Source organism: Oncorhynchus kisutch, linkage group LG28, assembly GCF_002021735.2.
Source record: "Oncorhynchus kisutch isolate 150728-3 linkage group LG28, Okis_V2, whole genome shotgun sequence".
NCBI classification, from domain to species: domain Eukaryota; kingdom Metazoa; phylum Chordata; class Actinopteri; order Salmoniformes; family Salmonidae; genus Oncorhynchus; species Oncorhynchus kisutch.
The window spans coordinates 22834422-22858136 of NC_034201.2; the positions used below are offsets into that span (position 1 = coordinate 22834422).

Here is a 23715-nt window from a genome sequence, read left to right on the forward strand (position 1 = left end):
TATTCTTTTCATGGCTAGACAGCAATTTTTATGTCTTGCTATATATTTTCATGTGGACTTAAATCAAAACTGTTATTTGACCACTAAGGAACATTCACTGTCTTCTTGGTAAGAACCTCCAGTGTAGATTTGGCTTTGTGTTGTAGGTTATTGTATTGCTAAAAGGTACATTCCTCTCCCAGTGTCTGATGTAAAGCAGACTGAAGCAGGTTTTCCTTTAGGATTTTGCCTGTCCCTAGCTCCATCACGTTTTTTTTTCATCCTGAAAAACTCCCCAGTCTTTGCCAATGTCAACCATACCCACATGATGCAGCCACCACCATGCTTGACAATAGGGAGGCAGTTACTCAGCGATGTGTTGGATTTGCCCAAAATGAAGTCTTTGCATTTAGGCCAAAACGTGTATTCCTTTGCAGTGTTTTTTTTCTTGCAGTATACTTTAGTGCCTTACAGTACATATGCATGTTTTGGAATGTTTTAATTCTTAATATTTGTGTTCTTCTTTTCACTCTGTCATTTAGGTCTGCAAAGATGCAGTCATTAAGGATGACTGCATCTTTGATGTGTCAGGGTGGTTTAATACATGATCCACAGCATAATGATTAACTTGAACATGCGTAAAGATACAGTATATTCAGTGTCTGTTTTATTGTTGTTACTCATCTACCAATCACTGCCCTTCTTTGAGGCTTTTGAAAAGCTCTCTGGTCTTTGTAGTTGAATCTGTGCTTGAAATTCAACACTTGACTGACAGACCTTACAGATCTATGTTTGGGGGACAGAGGACGGGGTAGTCATTCAAAAATGATGTCAACCCTATTATGTATTTATGCAATGACTACATTTTAGTTATGTAATTTGTATTAATTTGTCAAAATTCATATATATAAAAAAAAACACTTCGAAATTGAGTATTTTGTGTAAATCAATGAAAAAAAAAGTACAATTAAATCATTTTCAATCCTCCCCAAGTTTCTAACAATTGAGAAAGAGGGTGTTTAAAATATAAACTCTGTAGGCCTACAAGAAATAAGAGACAGGGAATTCTCCATGTCAGCCATTTTCCCCACTTTTCTTCAATCACATAATCTACATCAGCCATACTGAACAGGCAGACCGTAGTCCGGATCCGTATGTTAGTAAAACATTTCCTAAATAACACATCTTGCCATATGGAGAATTATATACTGCTCAAAAAAACAAAGGGAACACTAAAATAACACATCCTAGATCTGAATGAATGAAATATTCTTATTAAATACTTTTTTCTTTACATAGTTGAATGTGCTGACAACAAAATCACACAAAAATGATCAATGGAAATCAAATTTATCAACCCATGGAGGTCTGGATTTGGAGTCAAACTCCAAATTAAAGTGGAAAACCACACTACAGGCTGATCCAACTTTGATGTAATGTCCTTAAAACAAGTCAAAATGCGGCTCAGTAGTGTGTGTGGCCTCCACGTGTCTGTATTACCTCCCTACAACGCCTGGTCATGCTCCTGATGAGGTGGCGGATGGTCTCCTGAGGGATCTCCTCCCAGACCTGGACTAAAGCATCCGACAACTCCTGGACAGTCTGTGGTGCAACGTGGCGTTGGTGGATGGAGCGAGACATGATGTCCCAGATGTGCTCAATTGGATTCAGGTCTGGGGAACGGGCGGGCCAGTCCATAGCATCAATGCCTTCCTCTTGCAGGAACTGCTGACACACTCCAGCCACATGAGGTCTAGCATTGTCTTGCATTAGGAGGAACCCAGGGCCAACCGCACCAGCATATGGTCTCACAAGGGGTCTGAGGATCTCATCTCGGTACCTAATGGCAGTCAGGCCACCTCTGGCGAGCACATGGAGGGCTGTGCGCCCCCCCAAAGAAATGCCACCCCACACCATGACTGACCCACCGCCAACCGGTCATGCTGGAGGATGATGCAGGCAGCAGAACGTTCTCCACGGCATCTCCAGACTCTGTCACGTCTGTCATGTGCTCAGTGTGAACCTGCTTTCATCTGTGAAGAGCACAGGGCGCCAGTGGCGAATTTGCCAATCTTGGTGTTCTCTGGTAGATGCCAAACGTCCTGCACGGTGTTGGGCTGTAAGCACAACCCCCACCTGTGGACGTCGGGCCCTCATACCACCCTCATGGAGTCTGTTTCTGACCGTTTGAGCAGACACATGCACATTTGTGGCCTGCTGGAGGTCATTTTGCAGGGCTCTGGCAGTGCTCCCCCTGCTCCTCCTTGCACAAAGGCGGAGGTAGCGGTCCTGCTGCTGGGTTGTTGCCCTCCTACGGCCTCCTCCACGTCTCCTGATGTACTGGCCTGTCTCCTGGTAGCGCCTCCATGCTCTGGACACTACGCTGACAGACACAGCAAACCTTCTTGCCACAGCTCGCATTGATGTGCCATCCTGGATGAGCTGCACTACCTGAGCCACTTGTGTGGGTTGTAGAATCCGTCTCATGCTACCACTAGAGTGAAAGCACCGCCAGCATTCAAAAGTGACCAAAACATCAGCCAGGAAGCATAGGATCTGAGAAGTGGTCTGTAGTCACCACCTGTAGAACCACTCCTTTATTGGGGGTGTCTTGCTAATTGCCTATAATTTCCACCTGTTGTCTATTCCATTTGCACAACAGCATGTGAAATGTATTGTCAATCAGTGTTGCTTCCTAAGTGGACAGTTTGATTTCACAGAAGTGTGATTGACTTGGAGTTACATTGTGTTGTTTAAGTGTTCCCTTTATTTTTTTTAACAGTGTATGAGAACTACCCTACTTTTAAAAAACTGGATAGACCAGCCTACATTTTCAAGCTGGTCCATGCTGGTTTATGTTGATCCATGCTCTTCTATGCTGGTCTGACCAGCATGGTCTAGCTAGCTGGTTAAGCTGGCTGACCAGCTGGTCAAGCTGGTGATGCTGGTGACCAGCTCATGCTTGTATGCTGGTGACTAGCTAATACTAGTAGGGTATGCTGGTGATGCTGGTGACCAAGCTGGTCTATACTGGCCTATGCTGGTCCTACATAGTCTAGCTCCCTCAAACTCAACTCTGGACTTCAAAGCTAGTTTCACTTTGTTGTTTCATTGTTCCACACTAATCAGGGACTTAGACCTGGGTCACCAGGTGGGTGCAATTCATCTTCAGGTAGAACAGAAAACCAGTAGGCTCCGGATGTTGTTGTTTAAGAGTTGAATACCCCTGGTCTAGCTGGTCAAGCTAGACTGGCAAAACCACAGCCATCATTATCACATTTCCCAGCATGCTCTATTGCAGTTAGATTTTTATATATTTTCAATATATTTTTTGTTTGTTGTGTTTTGCATTGATTGATTTATAAATGTTATGCACAAAGATAAATAACATACATGTTTCTAAACTAGTGGAATCTGTTAGTTGGATTTATTGCACCCGTTACTGAAATGGTTGTTCCAGTTTAAATGGTTTGTTAGTCGCGCTTATATATTTGTCTTTCTAACCTTGACAGTCATTCTGAATACAGATTTTGGGTAAATAAAAGTTTCTTGGATATCACCAGTATTGCTGGATTCCAATAGGAATTAAATATCACTTTGCAAGCTGGCATAATATGACTTGCAGGTCTGATATGGCCACTGTATATTAGAGACAAACTTAGCTGAGGAACGCTCAACTCAGTAGAGGACAGGGCTACTGCTTACAGGGCTATTGCAGACGACGACTGAGAGAAACAAGTACAGGAAGTTCCTCTACGATCTTCGCAGAGTCATCTAACGAGTTAAAGGACAATATAGGTATAAGGTGGACTGATACTACACAGGTTCCAACGCATGTGGCAGGGGCTACAGTCTATTATGGATTACAAGCGAAGACCTAGCCCTGATCTGCCCAATGATGCCTCTCTTCCAGACGAACTCAATGCATTTTATGCACGCTTCCACAATAACAACATCGTACCATGCGTGAGGGCCCCCACTGACCCATAGAACTGGGTGATCTCTCTTTCCCAGGCCGAAGTGAGTAAGGTCTTTAATCAGGTCAGAACTAGCAGCAGGGCTGGACGGTATTCCAAGGCGCGTTCTCAGAGCATGTGCAGATCAGGTGGCAGGCATATTCATGGTAATATTCAACCGTAATTTTCAGTCTGTAATCCCCACGTTTTAAAATGGCTACCATCATTCCTATTGGAATGAACTCTAAAGCTTCATACCACAATTACTACTACCCCGTAGCACTCACATCTGTAATCATGAAGTGCTTTGAAAGGCTGGTATGGAACACAACTCCATCATCCCAGACACCCTAGACCCACTCCAATTTGCATATTGCCCTAACAGATCCATAGACAGTGCAATCTTAATTGCACTCCACTGCCCTCACCCACTTAGATAAGAGGAATACCTATGTGAGAATGCTACAGCTCAGCGTGCAACACCATTGTTCCCTCCAAGCTCGTTACCAAACTTAGGACTCAGGGACAGCTGCATCATTGAGAGCATCTTGACTGGCTGCATCACTGATTGGTATGGCAACAGCACCTCCCTCAATTGCATGGCAGTACAGAGGGTGGTGCAGACAGCCAGGTACATGTCTGGGGCTGAGCTCCCTGCCATCCAGGACCTCTATATCAGGCAGTTTGAAAGGAAGGCCCGGAAAATCGTTAGACTTCAGCCACCCAAGCCATAGACTGTTCTCTCTGCTTCCGCACGGCAAGCGGTACTGGTGAATCAAGTCTGACACCAACAGGCTCCTGAACAGCTTCTATCCCCAAGCCATCAGACTGCCAAATAGCTAACAGAATGGCTACATGGACTATCTGAGGTGACCCTTGTATTTTATTTTTGCACTGTCTCTATGCACACTCAAAGGACTCTACACACACTGACACTCCAACACACACATAACATGCACACACATTTATACTGACTCTACACCTGCACGCACACACACTCACATACAATCATAATTTACGCTGCTGCTACTCTATCATATACCCTGACACCTAATCACCTTACCCCTACACATATCTAAAATAGTAGGCTGGTGGGAGGAGCTATAGGAGGATGGGCCCGTTGTAATAGCTGGAATGGAATCCTTGGAATGGTACCAACCACATCAAACATGGAAAGGTGTTTGACTCTGTTCCAATATTCCATTCCAGCCATTACAATGAGCCTGTTCTCCTATAGCTCCTCCCAACAAGCTCTGATATCTACAGCTATCACTCCAGTGTCCCTGCAAAATATGGTATTGGAACTGGTTCTGTATATAGCTTCTTACTTTCTCATGTTATTTCTTATTTCTCGTGTGGTTTTGTTCTACCTTATGTTATTTTTAGCTCTACATTGATATAGATTACTGCATTGTTGGGTTTGAAGCTTGCAAGAAAGGCATTTCATTGTACTTGTGCACGTGACATTTAAACTTGAAACTTGAGTTGAGCGTTCCTCAGCTACATTTCTAGTTGAACAAGCAATGCATATTGTTTTGTTTTCACACGGTTGACTGGCCTGCCCTGCTGATCCTGAGAAATATGTGTGGGGGTCCCGTGTGGTTGTTGATAGATTATTGAGTTTGCAACGCCAGGTTTGTGGGTTCAAAGGCCAGTACGAAAAAGTATGAAAATCACTACTGTAAGTCGCTCTGAATAAGTGTCTGCTAAATGACTAAAATGTCAATGTAAAATATGTTCAGGAGAGTAATAGTTCTCTCTAGCTGCTTTATGTATATTTCTTTGAGCATGTTTAGGTTGTATTTATCCCATACAATTACTGGGATGAATTTGTCTCCAATGGAAAGGTGGTATGATATGTTTAATGCAAGATGAAATGGGTGTGTCTATAAATGTAGACTGTTGAGTGTATTTCGTTATACCAAGCTGCAATCCTATACCTGGGAAATTACATTCGTTTCTCAAATTACATGTTCTGAATTGAAGACCACCGGACTGCTTTAAGCGATACATTTCCTATTTTTCAGGAACTTGGACAGGATGAGGGAAGGAGCTGTTGAGATCTCAGGTCTCTACGGCACCTGTGGTGTGTCATTGCAGAAGGATGGACAAGGGTGTCTGCCCTTTCCAGGATCCTCATGATAGACTTAAGAGGGACCAGCCATCTGGCTTAAAAAGCCTGAGTCTGTCATGGGCAGTGAGGTATTCAGGTGGGACTGCCCAAATAAGGAGGCCCTAAGCACACATTGACCAAATGTATGCTAACTGACTGTCTTGGCTTATACAACAAATAGGCTATCAACCTTTTGTTGTGATCAGCTTATATTACACAGTTTTCATTCTGCATTTTTGTCTATAGACCAGGTAGAGTACTCATCTAACTTTACCTGTTCCCTATGTCTCTCTGGCTGGGAAGGTTCAGGATGTATTTCCTGCTATTTTCCCTGGGCCAGCCACTGGTCATGGTCTGAATGGGCACCGGCCCTGATCCGCCAGGACCCTTCCCACCTCCTGCTGTGGGCCTGAAGAGACCGGGCAGCGGAGGACATATGGTGAGAGACCAGGTCCGTCAAACAACGATGAGAAACAGCATAGACTAGAACTTTTACCTCAATCATTCATGTCTGTTCTCTAAAAAAGTTTCAGGTGTACCTCATGGCAGGTCCCCACATTCCAGACCAAAGATAGCATTTCTTGTCCAAGTGTAGCAAAGGGATCAGGGCATCTGCGACCTTGCTCTCTTCGCCACACCAAAACAACTTGCACTCACAGAGTTACCACCACTCTGTAGCTGCTCTGCTGGCTTTTACCTACCATGTTAGTCTTCAGCAGGAATGTGAAAAGGCTGTTCCATTGAGGGTTCTTCGGCATACCAAAAACATTTTAGCAATGAAAGTTGATTGTTTTGTTAGTCATTTCACCACACTGATACATTTTTATTTATTTAACCTTAACGGACTTGCCTAGTTAAATAAAGAACAAATTCTTATTTACAATGACGGCCTACCCCAGCGAAACCCAGACGACACTGGACCAATTGTGCGCCACCTTATGGGACTCCCAATCACTGCCAGATGTGATGCAGCCTGGATTCAAACCAGGGACTGCAGTGACACCTCTTGCACTGAGATGCTGCACCACTTATAGATGAGCCTTGCCTTGTATTGGATGGAGCCGTTAGTCTCTTGGCCTAGCCCTAGACTAAGTGATAGAGGTCTCAGAACTTGTAACCCAATGACCGATCAGAGAAGGAAACAAAGATGCAAACGTTTGAGGTGGAGAACTGATCCACTTTATTGATTGGTCTGAACTCTTGTAATAGACTATTAAGAGACATTGTGCGATACAAACATTGCATTTCAACATCATGGGATACATGGGTTTAAGTCTCAAATTTTAAACAGCCCCCCCAAAAATTGCATCCAGATTGGATATCACCCAAAAAAGTAGTACACTATATAGGGAATAGGTTGCCATTTTGGACTCAACCATTGAGCTGAAAAGATGCACTAATTATTTTCTGTCTTCATTTCGATTTTCTTTAAGATTCAAGTTTTGTAAACTTTTTGTCATTTCCGTTGTAAACACTTGACATCCCATCAAAAATAGGATGTTGAATAACTGATGTTGAAAATGATAGCAAAAATCTGAGCTCTAGGACTTAAAACAAATCAAAATATTTTGGGGGGAAAATAAATTAGTTTAGTTCAGCAAAAGCTGAGAGAACCAAAATGGAACATTACTGTCAATATCAATGTTGACCTTGTCAAAATTCAAAATTTAAAGAAGCTACATGTCTGTTGACAAAAAAACGGCTGATATTAATCTAGAATATTGAGAATAGATTAAGAGGCCATGGATTTGAATAGTCACCATGACAGCAAAAAAGCAACTCTTCCTTAACATCTTGACTGTACCCCAAACAAAAGTAAAACTGCAATGCATGTCACACTACAAAACCATGTACCAGCTACAAGAGAAGACAGGAACTCGGTCATAAACATCCAGGTTTCCATGAGTGATGGGCAAAGTCAAAGCATATCTCAGTACAATCCTCTGCATGAGCGTGAATAAGTTATACAACAGGTAGAAAGTATGCTTTTGTTGTCAAAGGTTACAAAGCAAAAAGTGCAACAATGGTGCAGACCATTTATGTTTGGTTAGTTGTCTTTTTTTGTCTAAAACATAAGACAAATCACACATCGGTTTTCTGTCTGGACAGTATACAAAAAAAAAGGACTAAGGATACAAAACAAAAACATTAAAAAACACCAACTTATATCTCTGAGAAAATGTGTTTAAAGCTGCCTTATTTTTCTCCAGCCACAAGGCATGGGCAAACCTCTAGAAAAGGTTCCCGATGTACTTTAGTTACCTTGACAAAAAGGACTAAGGATACATGGGTTGCAGAGTACTGTAAGTAGAACATTCTGCACTTGTTGGAAACCCTAGAGGGATAGCTACGGGTCGGACTGTGTGCCATACAATACACCCACCGTAGTGGTGGTCAGCTTAATCCAAAAACTATTGGCTCAATGACAGAGTTCAGATCAACATGGGGGCCCAGAAGTAGTCATGAGGAGAAGAAACAACTTGGGACAACATCAAGCTTATTAATTAGTCTTCTTTCACCTTTCTGCTTGCGCCTACACCAGTGTTCTCAACTTGTACCAAATACATGAGTTTTGTCTCAAGGGTGTGGTGACTGACTGACAAAAGCTTTCTTTAAGTTCTAGATCAGGGGGAATATTGTTACATCCATGCATCATCTTTCTCCACAGTGTTGCAAAGACAGGCATCAAATTACAAAGCCGCAATTGAAATGTTAACATGTGTTTGTTTCATTCACTTATGTCCACAACAGGCTTTGGTGGTGCTTGGTGGTCAGGGCTTCTTCTACAGTTCTCCCCTCATTATCAAGTACAACCCACAGGTTCTGTCTCTCAGCTTCACTGTGGTGCTAGATAGGTGGGGGGTAAGAGATGGACAGGGAGAGACCGACTGATATTCAAGATTAACCCCCCCCCCCCATTCATTCAAAAACAAAGTGGATCCATTTAAAAGCATCACTAAAAGTTCAGAAAAAAACCCACTGCAAAAGGTTACTCTATTTACATACAATGATTTTTCTTAAAGACAAAAGCATTTCTTTACAGAAATCAACCACAAAAAAAGTGTTGGTTTTTTTCATCTTTTTACATACAAGTTCTTCATCTTTCATCATATCTTCCACTCAGGCGTTCTCCATCCTGGCAGGCTGTGTCTATCAAAGCTTCTGGACGTAAAGGGAGTCAGTCAGTCCATCCTGAAGATTCCAGCCTGTCAGAAGTCACTCGCTGTCTTTCTTCCTGCTGGCAGCTAGAGAGCGCACTTGAACCAAAAGGGATACCGCCACACCCCCCTGTTCTCCCCACACTCGATCAGCACCAGTGAGTGAGGATAGTTTTTTTTTTGTGTGGGGGGGGGGGGCATGCAGGCCTGTACTGAGAGGCCTGCCCTTCCTCTGGGGTGGGATGGGGGGCAGGTAGGATTCTTGTGGCAGGGATCAGTCGTCACTGTCTGACAGGGTCTCATACTGCTCCGACAGTAGGGGCTCTCGCTCCCATACACGCTGTTGCTGCTGGGGCCCCAGAGGGCCTCCAGGTGGGGGCTGCTGGGCCTGTATGGAGGTGGGGGGGGTGCTGCTCAGCATGCGCATGGTCAAGGGGTTATAGGGGAATTGCATGGAGCCTGGAGAGTAAAGTAAGACAGGATAGTCATTAGAGGGATTCAGACTGTTTTGTGTCTAATATGTCAGGCTGAAAATCTATTTTTGAGATACAAGAAAATAAAATCCAGATTTCTGAATACCTGTGTGGCTGTTAATGTGGAATGATGGCCAGACAGTCAAGGTTTATATGGGCTAAAGGCCTTAACCTGTTTGGGCTAGTGGGCAGCATTTTCACTTTTGGATGAAAAGTGTGCCCAGAGTAAACTGCCTCCTATATGCATATTATTAGTAGTATTGGATATAAAACACTCTGAATGATGTCTGTGAGTATAACAGAACTCATATGGCTGGCAAAAACCGGAAAAAAAAAATCCAAACAGGAAGTGGGAAATCTGAGGCTTGTAGTATTTCAACTCATCCCCTATTGAAGATAGTGGGATATTGGTCATCTTGCACTTCCTAAGGCTTCCACTAAATATCAACAGTCTTTAGAATGTTGTTTGATGCTTCTACTATGAAGGGGGGCTGAATGAGAAGGGAATGAGTCAGAGGTCTGGCAGAGAGCTACGGGCTCGTGACGCGAGGTCATGAGAAAGTTACCTCTCGTTCCATTGCTTTTCTACAGACAATGGAATTCTCCGGTTGGGACATTATTGAACATTTATGATAAAAACATCCTAAAGATTGATTATATACATCGTTTGATAGGTTTCTATGACCAGTAATATTACTTCATCAAAGGTAAGTGCATATTTTTAATGCTATTTCTGACCAATGTTGACTCCAACATGGCGGATATCTGTTTGGCTTGATTTGTCGTCTGAGCGCCGTACTCATATTATGCTTTAAAAAAATAAAAAATAAGTGAAATCTGACACAGCGGTTGCATTAAGGAGAAGTTTATCTAAAGTTCCATGTGTAATAGTTGTATCTATTATCAATGTTTATTATGAGTATTTCTGTGAATTGATGTGGCTCTCTTTGGCTGGAAAAATCGCAGTTTTTCTGTGACTTGGTGGTGACCTAACATAATCGTTTGTGGAGCTTTCGCTGTAAAGCCTTCTTGAAATCAGACACTGTGGCTGAATTAACGAGAATTGTATCTTTAAAATGGTGCCTAATACTTGTATGTTTGAGAAATTTGATTTATGAGATTTCTGTTGATTGAATTTGGCGCCCTGCAATTTCATTGGCTGTTGGCGAGGGGTTCCGCTACCGGAACGGGTTTCTGTTCCCAGACAGGTTAAGTACCTGTGGACGAGGGCCGGTCCTCCCAGGACCAGGCTGGGGGCTGCTGGTGGTAGTCTCCCTCTGAGTGGACGGAAGAGACTGATGAGGGCCGCTCTGCTGCGGTGTATGCCTGGCCTGGGTTGGGCGACTTTGACTTTCGGCTGTTGGCTTTGCTCTGCAGTTTCTGTTTGCCTGTTGGACAATCAGACAAATACAAGAGTGTTAGCAATAATGCAATAGAGTTAGCAAAAGCTTAGGACTAGTCTGGTGAGTTTGTTGTAAATATCAGAATTTCTAAGAATTTGATTTGACATTTCCTTGTGTGTGCATGTGAATGTGTCTATTCCTATATGTTTTAGTTGGCTGTAGGTGTGCTTGTGTGCCACTGACCCATGCTAGGTGAAGGGTTGGCCTCCTGGCGGGCCTCGTTACTGGGGGTGTTAGAGCTGGGCTGAGGCCCTCCCTGGTGCTCCTCTGGCCTTTCTTCCAGGTTCCCCATCAGGGCCTTGCGAATTATGTCCTCCAGGCCCAGGTTACTGGCCGGGTCGCTGAAGGAGTGGTTCCTGGGGTTCACGCTACCTGGAGGGCCAAACACACGACGGACGATTAGACAGGGAAGATATGGAGCAGCCAGCACGGTCGTGTTCTTTAGGGTATGCAAACAGAAAACAGAGTTTAAATTTATTTTATTCCATTTTGGTGCTTACTGAACACTACCTACAAGTTGCTGGTTTAAATTATTCTAGTTTGTTTGAATGGTGATAGAAATATCTAAACGCACTTGAGCTGGTCACAGCAGGCAAGTTGAAGATCTCTGTGCCTGGTTGTGCATTTCCTGAAAGGAGAAATGATAGCACAGTAAACAAAATGTCTGAAACAAAAAAATGGTGCTAAAGACAGAGTTCATTGTTAGTCGTTTTATGCCTTCCTTTACAATGTTTCCTTCCCCTTGTGAAAATGAGAAATGAGTGCAATGCATCCCATTATATGTTCATATAATACTGTATAAGTTGAGTTCCATCAAATGTCACATTATTTCCATTTTGGAAAGCTTTGTTCAATGATGTTAGTACAAGGTAGATAAGAAGAGAGCACACTTACCAACATCAGAATCACTGACACCAGAGGAGTTCAACTTACGAATGATCTCCTGCTTCTTGGATTTCACCATAGGGGAGGTGTTCTCCAGCCTGGTGAAGAAGGAGGGCAGGTAGCTGACACTGCCAGGGGAGCGAGAGTCACCCCTGTAACCAGAGAAAGGCCACCACAGGGGTTAAGAGTCAGGCAGCAGATGGCTGAGTAGGCTAGCGTGCAACTGGCACCTCTCCACCCAGTTTCCACTCCGTTGGCATGCCAATTGGGTCACAGCTGCCCACAAGACACATTCCGCTATGGGCACTGAATCCATGTGTCCTTGTGCCAGGGGAAGGTATTCAGAATCCACCACACACACACACGTAGACATACAACAAAAAAAATCTGTCATGCTTTTTAGTTTGTCACTTAAACCTTAAAGACACAAACATACAAATATGCCTAGTTATAACATTGAAAGACAATGTAAGGAGAATATAAACAAATGGGAGTACCCCCACTTCTTATGAAGATATGCCAGTCCTACACACCTCATCTCAGGCTGGTCAGCCTCTCGCCTCTGTGGTTGCTGTTGCTCTCTAGCCTCTTGTTGTTTATCCTGGTAGCTCTGGGGAGGGGAGATGGGCTCATAGCTCTCTATCGCTCCCCTGCCACCCCGATCAGGGGATTTACCAGGTCTGGGGGAGGCACAGAGGAAAAGAGCAAAAAGTGAATCTGATGGAGTGGTCAGAGGTGTACCACCAGGGTTATGTTCAGTAGGGAGAAAACATTTTGCATGGAGGTACTACCTGAACACAAGTTTTTGTTTTTCGTTGCAAAACATTTTGCTATGGTGTACACCCTAATGACCATGTCTCAGGCTGGCTTGGTGAAGAGGCTGTGTTGGGCTACCGCCGGGTGCTGTTACTGTACCTGGCTCTGGGCTTGTCAGGGGCATTATCGGGAGACACTCTGCTGGGTGTGGGTCTCTGGTGGTGTGATGGGGCCTGGGCCTGGTTTTCTGGGCTGTAGCGGCTGGGGACCTTGGCACGACCCCCAGGGCCCAAGATAGACACGGGCAGCTGGGCACTCTGGAATGTGGTGGTGGCAGAGGAGGAGATGGTAGTGGAGGACTGAGGAGGGTCCTGGTTCCTGGCAAAGTCCTGGGTGATGATATGCTATAAAGGAGAAAGAGGAGAGGACAAGGGGATAGACAGATCAGGGAGATGTTAGTACTTGGAGGCACACATACATTTTCACTACTCTTAAAAGTATTTCTCTTAAGATGTCTAGTAGAGGCTGTTGTCAGAGTTGTTGAGATCATCATTTGCAGTTCAGTCGATGGATCACTCAAGATATCATCACTCAACAAAAAGTGGTATAGGAGGCATACTGTACATACATTTTTGGTAAAGTAAATTGTATTGGTTACACAGAATATGGATACTTTGCCTCAGGATCCAGGAACCCAGTTGAAAAGGGTTATGAATGAATGAGTCATTGGATGTGTTCCAGGCTGACTACATTGCAGTTGCCTGATAGATCTCTGATTAGTTTTAACATATTAGATAACCACATAATGATATATCAATCTGATGGCCGACTGCGCAGGCAATGACATGGCATGCAACTGTGGAAAGCTACCAGTGTGTCTTACCGAGATGTGGTCAGCCAGGGTCATGACCCGGTGGGTCTTGGGGACCTGCTGGGACTGGGAGTACCCTCCGTCAGCCTGGGAGGAGGGGGGCTGCTGTGACTCTGCTGACTGGCGGTAGCGGATCATGTCAAAGGGACGCATGCCAGCTGCTGAGTGAGAATATTCCACACACACACACACACACACACACACACACACACACGAGTTGCGGGAGGGGAGATGAGGAGGGGTAGCACTGTATTGCATGCCAGCACCAACTGAAATACATTTGCCTCCAGCAGACAGAAATAGCTTGTGCAGCGGTCTGGTGACCAGACGGGGGCTAGTGGGGAATGGAATGGTGTCGTCTGCTATATCTGTTGTACTAAAATGACTCGGGTGGAGTCATTCGGGTTGTAGTATGTTTACACCATATCATCACTATAAGATACAGTATGCCTCTGCAGTAACCTGAATTCCTGGTTAAATTTTGTATCGAAGTCAGTTGAGTACAGATATTGTACTGTACTCATGTAGGACATGGTAGGTAACTTAAACCTTGGAAAAGGAAAACAGTACTTGAGAAAGAGTGATTCAGAGCGCCAAGAGAATACTTCAAGTCTCCATATATGGCATCTATAGAGCTTTACCGGTCAGTCGGGCAGGGCCAGTTTCCCAGACACATTAAGCCTAGCCCTTGACTGAAATGCACTTTCAATAGATGTTCACTATTGAGCAAGCATTTTTTTTCCAGGTGCAGGCTTAATCTGTGTCAGGGAAACCAGCACTGACAACACATATTCATGTTTTTTTTCACAGTATATAGTGCCATCTCACCTTGTGCTGCTGCCTGTGCGGCCCGGTCCCTGTCGGCCCGGTCCCTGTCGGCCCTCTCCCTGTCGGCCCGGTCCCTGTCGGCCCGGTCCCTGTCGGCCCGGTCCCTGTCGGCCCGGTCCCTGTCGGCCCGGTCCCTGTCGTCCTGCTGCTGCTGGGACTGGGCTGGAGAGTTGGCTGGGCTGATCACATCGATGGCTCCTCCACTGGGCATCTCATACCTACTGGACGACACTGCAGGGCCAGGCACAGACACACACACTTATAAAACAACCCTCTCACTAACATATGAGATATTATTATAATTTGTATTTATTTTATTTGCTATGTTGTTAAGTCTTATATGTTAGAAATGTTGGGAATTAAACCGCAAACCAAATCTATATCCAGGTCTCTAACCACCACAGCAGTGTTCCGTACTGCCTTCCATCCCATCTGTCCCATTGTGTCTACGTTCTATACTGTTCCCTGTTGTTCTATGTGGAAGACTCACAGCTGCTGGAGGAGTCGGAGCTCTGGGAGCCTCTCTCCCGGGAGTCCTTGTCCGAGGCGATCTGGCTCGTAATGATGACGTCAATGAAGTTGGCGGCCGTGATGGTGGTCTTTCCTCTGGTCCTCAGCTCTTCCTCGATGCGTGACTTGCTGGGAGGACCCTTGTCCTTACTCCCCTGGGGACCATTGGGCCCCTCAGCGTATCCTGGGTGGAGTTTCCCCCCTGGCAGAGACATTGGGCCGTAGGGAGACTGCATGGAGCGCCTGTCTGCCTCCTGCTGCTGCTGCTCGTGCTGCCGCCTGGCCACCGAGGATGATAAAGATATGTCGTCATCTCGGTCATGCTTGGAAGAGTCCTTGCCTTTGTTGACGTCCATTTGAGGGGCGGAGGCGGCGGCGTCCACCAGGGCAGCCAGGGCGTCGGCTGCAGTGCTGTAACGGGCTCCTGCCTGGGCTGCTGCCGCTGCCGGCCTGGAGGGGGAAGAGAGAGGCAGAGGGTTTATGCCTCAATCACACCGACAGCGTCATCATGCAAAATGGTATGCATGCAACACAAGTTAAACATTCACCTTCTGTCAAGCTGGCTACGCATGGTTTCATGCATACATACAGAACACACTGTCTCTGCAACGCTGCATGGCAAACGCAGCATTCCTTTGGAAATTAATGCACTTCTGGTGTACCGCAATGACGCTATCGGTGATGGAGGCGTTAACATTGTATTGATAGATATCTATATACATATATACACACACACACACACACACACACACATATACATATATATATATATACACATATATATACACATATACATATATATATATATATATATATATATATATATATATATATATATATATATATATATATATATATATATATACATACACATACAACAAAAATATAAACGCAACATGCAACAATTTCAAACATTTTACTGAGTTACATTTAATTTAAAGAAATCAGTCAATTGAAATACTCATTCATCTTTAATGATAATCTATGGATTTCACATGACTGGGAATAAAGATATGCCTATGTTGGTCACCTTAAAAAAAAAATCAAGTGGATCAGAAAACCAGTCAGTATCTTGTGACCACCAGAGTATGTGAATGGAACGAAGAGCAGTGTGACTAGAGCGCAGAGTTAGATTCCAAAAAGGCTGGTGCGTCGGCCTTCTTGCACGCTACCAATTTCGCTCCAGTGGCACTCACTTCATGACCTCAGGGCATGCCCGCTCCAGCATGCATTTGTAGTCTACTTATGTGCTGCTATAGTCCCTTGCTTTAGCTACTGTCATGGAGTTCACTAAATATTGATGGTATACTTACTATGTGCACATGCTAAATGAAAGGAATGAGATGGGTAGCTAACTAAGTGTGTCATTGTAGCAAAGTATTTATAAACTAAAACTCAGATCTCAAAAACTAACTTTTTTCTCCAATACACACACACACGACCATAATATGATTTTGTCTCAATAGGCCTGGCATATTCTCACTTTCAAGGAGCTTTCAATTTTGAATGAACCAAATGCCTACCTATAAGAAGAAGAAAAAAACTCTGTATCTATGCCCAGCCTGGCAAGAGTGGCCAAAAGGGTGTTTAGCATCTCCAGTGGGCTCTGCAAGCACGGTGAGGATATTCTCCATTCTCCATCGCATGAGCCTGAAGCCACATTCTCTCAAACTCCTGTTTTTTTTATTATTTCAAAAAAGGCAATGCAGATTGAGCCTAACATTGCATTTTTTGTTTAATTTGTATTTAATTGTAAGTAAGTCACAGCCTGTATGCACAATTTATAGACTAATGATTTAATACAACAAAATGTTGTTTAAATGCTGAGCACTTTATGTTCCTACCAGCCAATTGTGTCGCACTCGCAAATGCATTTCTTTGTAGGCTACAGCCTTGAAATAATATCCTAAATAATACATTTTCTTTCCGTGTTTGGCTCCTGACCTATTTAGAGTGTTTACATACTGTTTAATATGACATGTAGCCTATTTGAAATGATGAGCACTTCTTACATTGAACTTTGTTTATTAAAATACTTGTCATTCAAATCATATGGTTTGGTTTAAATACTTCAAAACCAAATAGTAGGTCCAGGCAGTCAGAAAAATAGATGGGTGTTGGTTAAATTGTGCTTTTAATGAATGGAGTGACCGTTTTTCCCCCTGTGAGCGCAGGATGGTTTTTAGCGGAGCGGTTGGAAAGGACGTTGAGCGCCAGAACGGTGTGCAAGCATTTGCCTCATTCAGCGCAACACATCTCCTTCATATAGGGTTGATCAGGCTGTTGATTGTAGCCTGTGGAATGTTGTCCCACTCCACTTCAATGGCTGTGCGAAGTTGCTGGATATTGGCGGGAACTGGAACACGCACACGGAACTGGAACACACATCCCAAACATGCTCAATGGGTGAGTTTTGCAGGCCATGGAAGAACTGGGACATTTTCAGCTTTCATGAATTGTGTAAAGATACATTTTTATAAAGTATTTTACTTTTATTTAACTAGGCAAGTCAGTTAAGAACAAATTCTTATTTTCAATGACGGCCTAGGAACAGTGGGTTAAACTGCCTTGTTCAGGGGCAGAACAACAGATTTTTACCTTGTCAGCTTGGGGATTCGAACTTGCAACCTTTCGGTTACTAGCCCAACGCTCTAACCACTAACCCTTGCGATGTGGGGTCGTGCATTATCATGCTGAAACATGAGGTGATGGCGGCGGATGAATGGCTGGACAATGGGCCTCAGGATCTTATCACGGTATCAAATTGTGATAGATAAAATACAACTGTGTTCGTTGTCTGTAGCTTATGCCTGCCCATACCATAACCCCACCATGGGGTAAACCGCTCCCACACAAAGATATACACATTGTCTGCGGTTGAGAGGCCAGTTGGAGGTACTGCCAAATTAACATGAAATTCTCTGGCAACAGCTCTGGTGAGCATTCTTGCAGTCAGCATGCCAATTGCACGCTCCCTCAAATCTTGAGACATCTGTGGCATTGTGTTGTATGATAAAACCACACATTTTAGAGTAGCCTTGTATTGTCCCCAGCAGAAGGTGCACATGTGTAATGATCATGCTGTTTAATCAGCTTCTTGATATGCCAGAGGTGGATGGATTATCTTGGCAAAGGAGAAACGCTCAAGAAACATGGGCCCAACACTTTAAATAATGCGTTTATATTTTTGTCCAGCACACACGCACTTGGTCAAAAGTTTAAGAAAACCTACTCATGCAAGGGTTTTTCTTTATTTGTACTATTTTCTACATTGTAGTTGGTTGGTTGAGAGAATGCCAAGAGTGTGTAAAACTGTCATCAAGACAAAGGTTACTTTTTTGGTTACTACATGATTCCATGTGTTATTTGATAGTTCTGATGTCGTCACTATTATTCTATAATGTAGAAAATAGTAAAAATAAAGAAAACCCCTTGAATGAGTAGGTGTGTCCAAACTTTTGACTGGTACTGTAAATATATAGAACAAGGGAGAGGGTAGAGAGTAGAAGGGCTGTTATGTTCTGTGAGCATGTAGAGGGTTTTCATTGCAAATGGCATAACATTTAGTGCAGGCAGGTATGCTCCTGACGTGTTGCGATTTGCAACTGAAAGTATGCCCATAAGAATGGATTAACAGTACACACACACACTAAGACTCAGAGTGTACATGAGGTGAGGTCAGGGCTTACCAGGCCAGAGCGGAGCAAGCTTAGAGACTCACATGAGAGGGGTGATGACGCCCTTGCTGTTGGCTCCCTGGAAGATGCTGGGCCGCTGCTGCTGGGCTTCCTGTGATCTCATAGAGGGGGAGGGGCTACGCAGGTATCCACGGCTACCTGGTCTGTCTGGCTGCCCAGGACCTGGGGACAAATAAGAGGGGACTTCAATAACAGAGAAGAGCAATTCAAAGTTGGAATCATATAATGGTTTTTCCAACACTGTGCAAAAGACAGGCTACATAAATCCTTAACTCTGTGAGAGCATCTGTCCATCCAGGTCCAATCGAAATAAACGACTATTATATAGCTCACATTCACATGCATTTCTGTATTATTGATGACACAGTACAGCACTATACAATATGATGATGAGTCTCACCTCCACGCATGTAGTCATTGGCAACCGCTGCAGCCACTGCTCGCTCACGCTCTCGTTGTCTTTGCTCCTGTTCCCGCTCCCTGTGCTCCCTTTCTCTCTCTTTTTCTCGGTGCTCCCGATCACGCTCCCTCTCACGTTCTCGCTCCTGGTTGGCCGCTGCAGTAGCTGCGAGGTGGGCTTGGTGGCCTGTAGACACAAAGAAACAAACAGCAGGGTTACACACCATTAGGGCTGCAAAGGGTCGGGAAATTTCCATGGGAAGTAAAGCCTGGGAATTTGGGGAATTTTGTTTAAATTCATCAAAAAAATGTTAGCTTATAACAGTGAACCTTTTCTGTGGGATACACACAAGGCAATTCTAGGTCTTGTGACATATTTTGGTTAAACTATCCTAAATTCAATGGAATTGCACCCTCTGCATGCACAGTCCGAGGGCGAGCCTTCTCGTCTCTACTCCTCCCGTTACGGGGTCTGAGACGCCGAAGCTTCCCACCATTAGCTCTGACAAATTGAAAACTCTAGTCATTGGCGACTCCATTACCCGCAGTATTAGACTTAAAACGAATCATCCAGCGATCATACACTGTTTACCAGGGGGCAGGGCTACCGACGTTAAGGCTAATCTGAAGATGGTGCTGGCTAAAGCTAAAACTGGCGAGTGTAGAGAGTATAGAGATATTGTTATCCACGTCGGCACCAACGATGTTAGGATGAAACAGACAGAGATCACCAAGCGTAACATAGCTTCAGCGTGTAAATCAGCTAGAAAGATGTGTTGGCATCGAGTAATTGTCTCTGGCCCCCTCCCAGTTTAGGGGGAGTGATGAGCTCTACAGCAGAGTCTCACAACTCAATCGCTGGTTGAAAACTGTTTTCCGCCCCTCCCAAAAGATAGAATTTGTAGATAATTGGCCCTCTTTCTGGGACTCACCCACAAACAGGACCAACCCTGACCTGCTGAGGAGTGACGGACTCCATACTAGCTGGAGGGGTGCTCTCATCTTATCTACCAACAGACAGGGCTCTAACTCCTCTAGCGCCACAATGAAATAGGGTGCAGGCCAGGCAGCAGGCTGTTAGCCAGCCTGTCAGCATAGTGGAGTCTGCCACTAGCACAGTCAGTGTAGTCAGCTCAGCTATCCCCATTGAGACCGTTTCTGTGCCTCGACCTAGGTTGGGCAAAACTAAACATGGCGGTGTTCGCCTTAGCAATCTCACTAGGATAAAGACCGCCTCCATTCCTGTCATTATTGAAAGAGATCATGATACCTCACATCTCAAAATAGGGCTACTTAATGTTAGATCCCTTACTTCAAAGGCAATTATAGTCAATGAACTAATCACTGATCATAATCTTGATGTGATTGGCCTGACTGAAACATGGCTTAAGCCTGATGAATTGTGTTAGATGAGGCCTCACCTCCTGGCTACACTAGTGCCCATTTCCCCTGTGCATCCCGCAAAGGTGGAGGTGTTGCTAACATTTACGATAGCAAATTTAAATTTACAACAAAAAAAATGAAGTTTTCGTCTTTTGAGCTTCTAGTCATGAAATCTATGCAGCCTACTCAATCACTTTTTGTAGCTACTGTTTACAGGCCTCCTGGGCCATATACAGCGTTCCTCACTGAGTTCCCTGAATTCCTATCGGACCTTGTAGTCATAGCAGATAATATTCTAATCTTATTCTAATATTCTAACCCACTCCAAAATGCTTTCGGAGCCATCATCGACTCAGTGGGTTTTGTCCAACATGTCTCTGGACCTACTCACTGTCACAGTCATACTCTGGACCTAGTTTTGTCCCATGGAATAAATGTTGTGGATCTTAATGTTTTTCCTCATAATCCTGGACTATCGGACCACCATTTTATTATGTTTGCAATTGCAACAAATAATCTGCTCAGACCCCAACCAAGGAACATCAAAGGTTGTGCTATAAATTCACAGACAACACAAAGATTCCTTGATGTCCTTCCAGACTCCCTCTGTCTACCCAAGGATGCCAGAGGACAAAAATCAGTTAACCACCTTAATGAGGAACTCAATTTAACCTTGTGCAATACCCTAGATGCATTTGCACCCCTAAAAACTAAAAACATTTCTCATAAGAAACTAGCTCCCTGGTATACAGAAAATACCCAAGCTCTGAAGCAAAGTTCCAGAAAATTGGAACGGAAATGGCGCCACACCAAACTGGAAGTCTTCCGACTAGCTTGGAAAGACAGTACCGTGCAGTATCGAAGAGCCCTTACTGCTGCTCGATCATCCAATTTTTCCAACTTAATTGAGGAAAATAAGAACAATCCGAAATTCTTTTTTGATACTATCGCAAAGCTAACTAAAAAGCAGCATTCCCCAAGAGAGGGTGGCTTTCACTTCAGCAGTAATAAATTAATTAACTTCTTTGAGGAAAAGATCATGATTATTCGAAAGCAAATTACGGACTCCTCTTTAAATCTGCGTATTCCTTCAAAGCTCAGTTGTCCTGAGTCTGCACAACTCTGCCAGGACCTAGGATCAAGAGAGACACTCAAGTGTTTTAGTACTATATCTCTTGACACAATGATGAAAATAATCATGGCCTCTAAACCGTCAAGCTGCATACTGGACCCTATTCCAATTAAACTACTGAAAGAGCTGTTTCCTGTGCTTGGCCCTCCTATGTTGAACATAATAAACGGCTCTATCCACCGGATGTGTACCAAACTCACTAAAAGTGGCAGTAACAAAGCCTCTTGAAAAAGCCAAACCTTGACCCAGAAAAAAAACTAAAAACTAAAATCGGCCTATATCGAATCTTCCATTCCTCTCCAAAATTTTAGAAAAGGCTTTTGCGCAGCAACTCACTGCCTTCCTGAAGACAAACAATGTATACGAAATGCTTTAGTCTGGTTTTAGACCCCATCATAGCACTGAGACGGCACTTGTGAAGGTGGTAAATGACCTTTTAATGGCATCAGACCGAGGCTCTGCATCTGTCCTCATGCTCCTAGACCTTAGTGCTGCTTTTGATACCATCGATCACCACATTCTTTGAGAGATTGGAAACCCAAATTGGTCTACACAGACAAGTTCTGGCCTGGTTTAGATCTTATCTGTCGGAAAGATATCAGTTTGTCTCTGTGAATGATTTGTCCTCTTGACAAATCCTCCCTACACTGGCTTCCTGTCAAGGCAAGGGCTGACATCAAGGTTTTACTGCTAACCTACAAAGCATTACATGGGCTTGCTTCCTACCTATCGTTCTGATTTGGTCCTGCCGTACATACCTACACGTACGCTACGGTCACAAGACGCAGGCCTCCTAATTGTCCCTAGTGGTCTGCCTACCCATGTGAGAGACGCAAACTCGGTCTCAACCTTTAAGTCTTTACTGAAGACTCATCTCTTCAGTGGGTAATATGATTGAGTGTAGAGTCTGGCCCAGGAGTGTGAAGGTGAACGGAAAGGCTCTGGAGCAACGAACCGCCCTTGCTGTCTCTGCCTGGCCAGTTCCCCTCTTTCCACTGGGATTCTCTGCCACTAACCCTATTACAGGGGCTGAGTCACTGGTTTACTAGGGCTCTTTCATACCGTCCCGAGGAGGGGTAAGTCACTTGAGTGGGTTGAGTCACTGATGTGATCTTCCTGTCTGGGTTGGCACCCCCCCTTGGGTTGTGCCGTGGCGGAGATCTTTGTGGGCTATACTCGGCCTTGTCTCAGGTGGAAAGGACTTTGTGGATCTGAAGCTCTTTCCCCTGTTGACTCAATCATCCTCCAAATCCCACCAACATCAGCCACCTCAGAGTGCAACTGGTCCTTGTTTGGGAACACACACACACACACCAAATCTCGCAACAGGCTGACCAGTATAAGGGTTGAAAAATTGTTGACCATCCGGGCAAATTTGAGGCTTTTTAAGCCTGACAGCAAGCCATCCTCAACAAGGTTGGAAAGTGACAGTGAAGATGAGGCCTCAGAGTCTGATGTTCAAGAGGTGGACATTGAGGAGGTCCAGGGAGAAGACATGGAAGACGGGGGAAGACAAACAAAGCTCAAGTTTAGACTATCACCGTGATGTTGACCAGACAGTCTTTCAACAATGGTCGCATGGTAGCATCTCAAATAGAGGTCGACCGATTATGATTTTTCAACGCCGATACAGATTATTGGAGGACCAAAAAAGCCGATACCGATTAAAAATCGGCCAATTTTTATTTATAATAATGACTATTTACAACAATACTGAATGAACACTTGTTTTAATTTAATATAATACATCAATGAAATCAATTTCATTCAAATCAAGTAAATAATGAAACATGTTCAATTTGGTTTAAATAATGCAAAAACAAAGTGTTGGAAAAGAAAGTAAAAGAGCAATATGTGCCATGTCAGAAAGCTAACGTTTCAGTTCCTTGCTCAGAACATGAGAACATATGAAAGCTGGTGGTTCCTTTTAACATGAGTGTTCAATATTCCCAGGTAAGAAGTTTTAGATTGTAGTTATTATAGGAATTATAGGACTATTTCCCTCTATACCATTGGTATTTCATTAACCTTTGACTATTGGATGTTCTTATAGGCACTTTAGTATTGCCAATGTATCAGTATAGCTTCCGTCCCTCTCCTCGCTCCTCCCTGGGCTCGAAACAGCAACACAATGACAACAGTCACCATCGAAGCAGCGTTACCCATGCAGA

General features: G+C 44.1%; 1 protein-coding gene across 5 annotated transcripts in view; it reads right to left on the reverse strand.

Annotated features, from left to right (window-relative positions):
* Nucleotides 1-7200: 7200 nt before the first annotated feature.
* Nucleotides 7201-23715, reverse strand: part of LOC109872630 (nuclear receptor corepressor 1) — a 104472-nt gene continuing 87957 nt past the window's right edge. For 4 of the 5 annotated variants that reach the window (XM_031807505.1, XM_031807506.1, XM_031807504.1 and 1 more), the window contains 12 exons: nucleotides 19031-19216; nucleotides 18654-18792; nucleotides 14913-15382; nucleotides 14423-14653; nucleotides 13607-13755; nucleotides 12883-13127; nucleotides 12501-12647; nucleotides 11977-12119; nucleotides 11657-11710; nucleotides 11266-11454; nucleotides 10897-11067; nucleotides 7201-9665 (listed from right to left, as the gene is read on the reverse strand). In XM_031807505.1, the coding sequence (XP_031663365.1) occupies nucleotides 9481-9665; nucleotides 10897-11067; nucleotides 11266-11454; nucleotides 11657-11710; nucleotides 11977-12119; nucleotides 12501-12647; nucleotides 12883-13127; nucleotides 13607-13755; nucleotides 14423-14653; nucleotides 14913-15382; nucleotides 18654-18792; nucleotides 19031-19216 (2309 nt within the window). In that variant the 3' untranslated portion in view covers nucleotides 7201-9480. The remainder of the gene's footprint in view (nucleotides 9666-10896; nucleotides 11068-11265; nucleotides 11455-11656; nucleotides 11711-11976; nucleotides 12120-12500; nucleotides 12648-12882; nucleotides 13128-13606; nucleotides 13756-14422; nucleotides 14654-14912; nucleotides 15383-18653; nucleotides 18793-19030; nucleotides 19217-23715) is intronic. The other variant, XM_020463932.2, reaches the window with a different exon arrangement.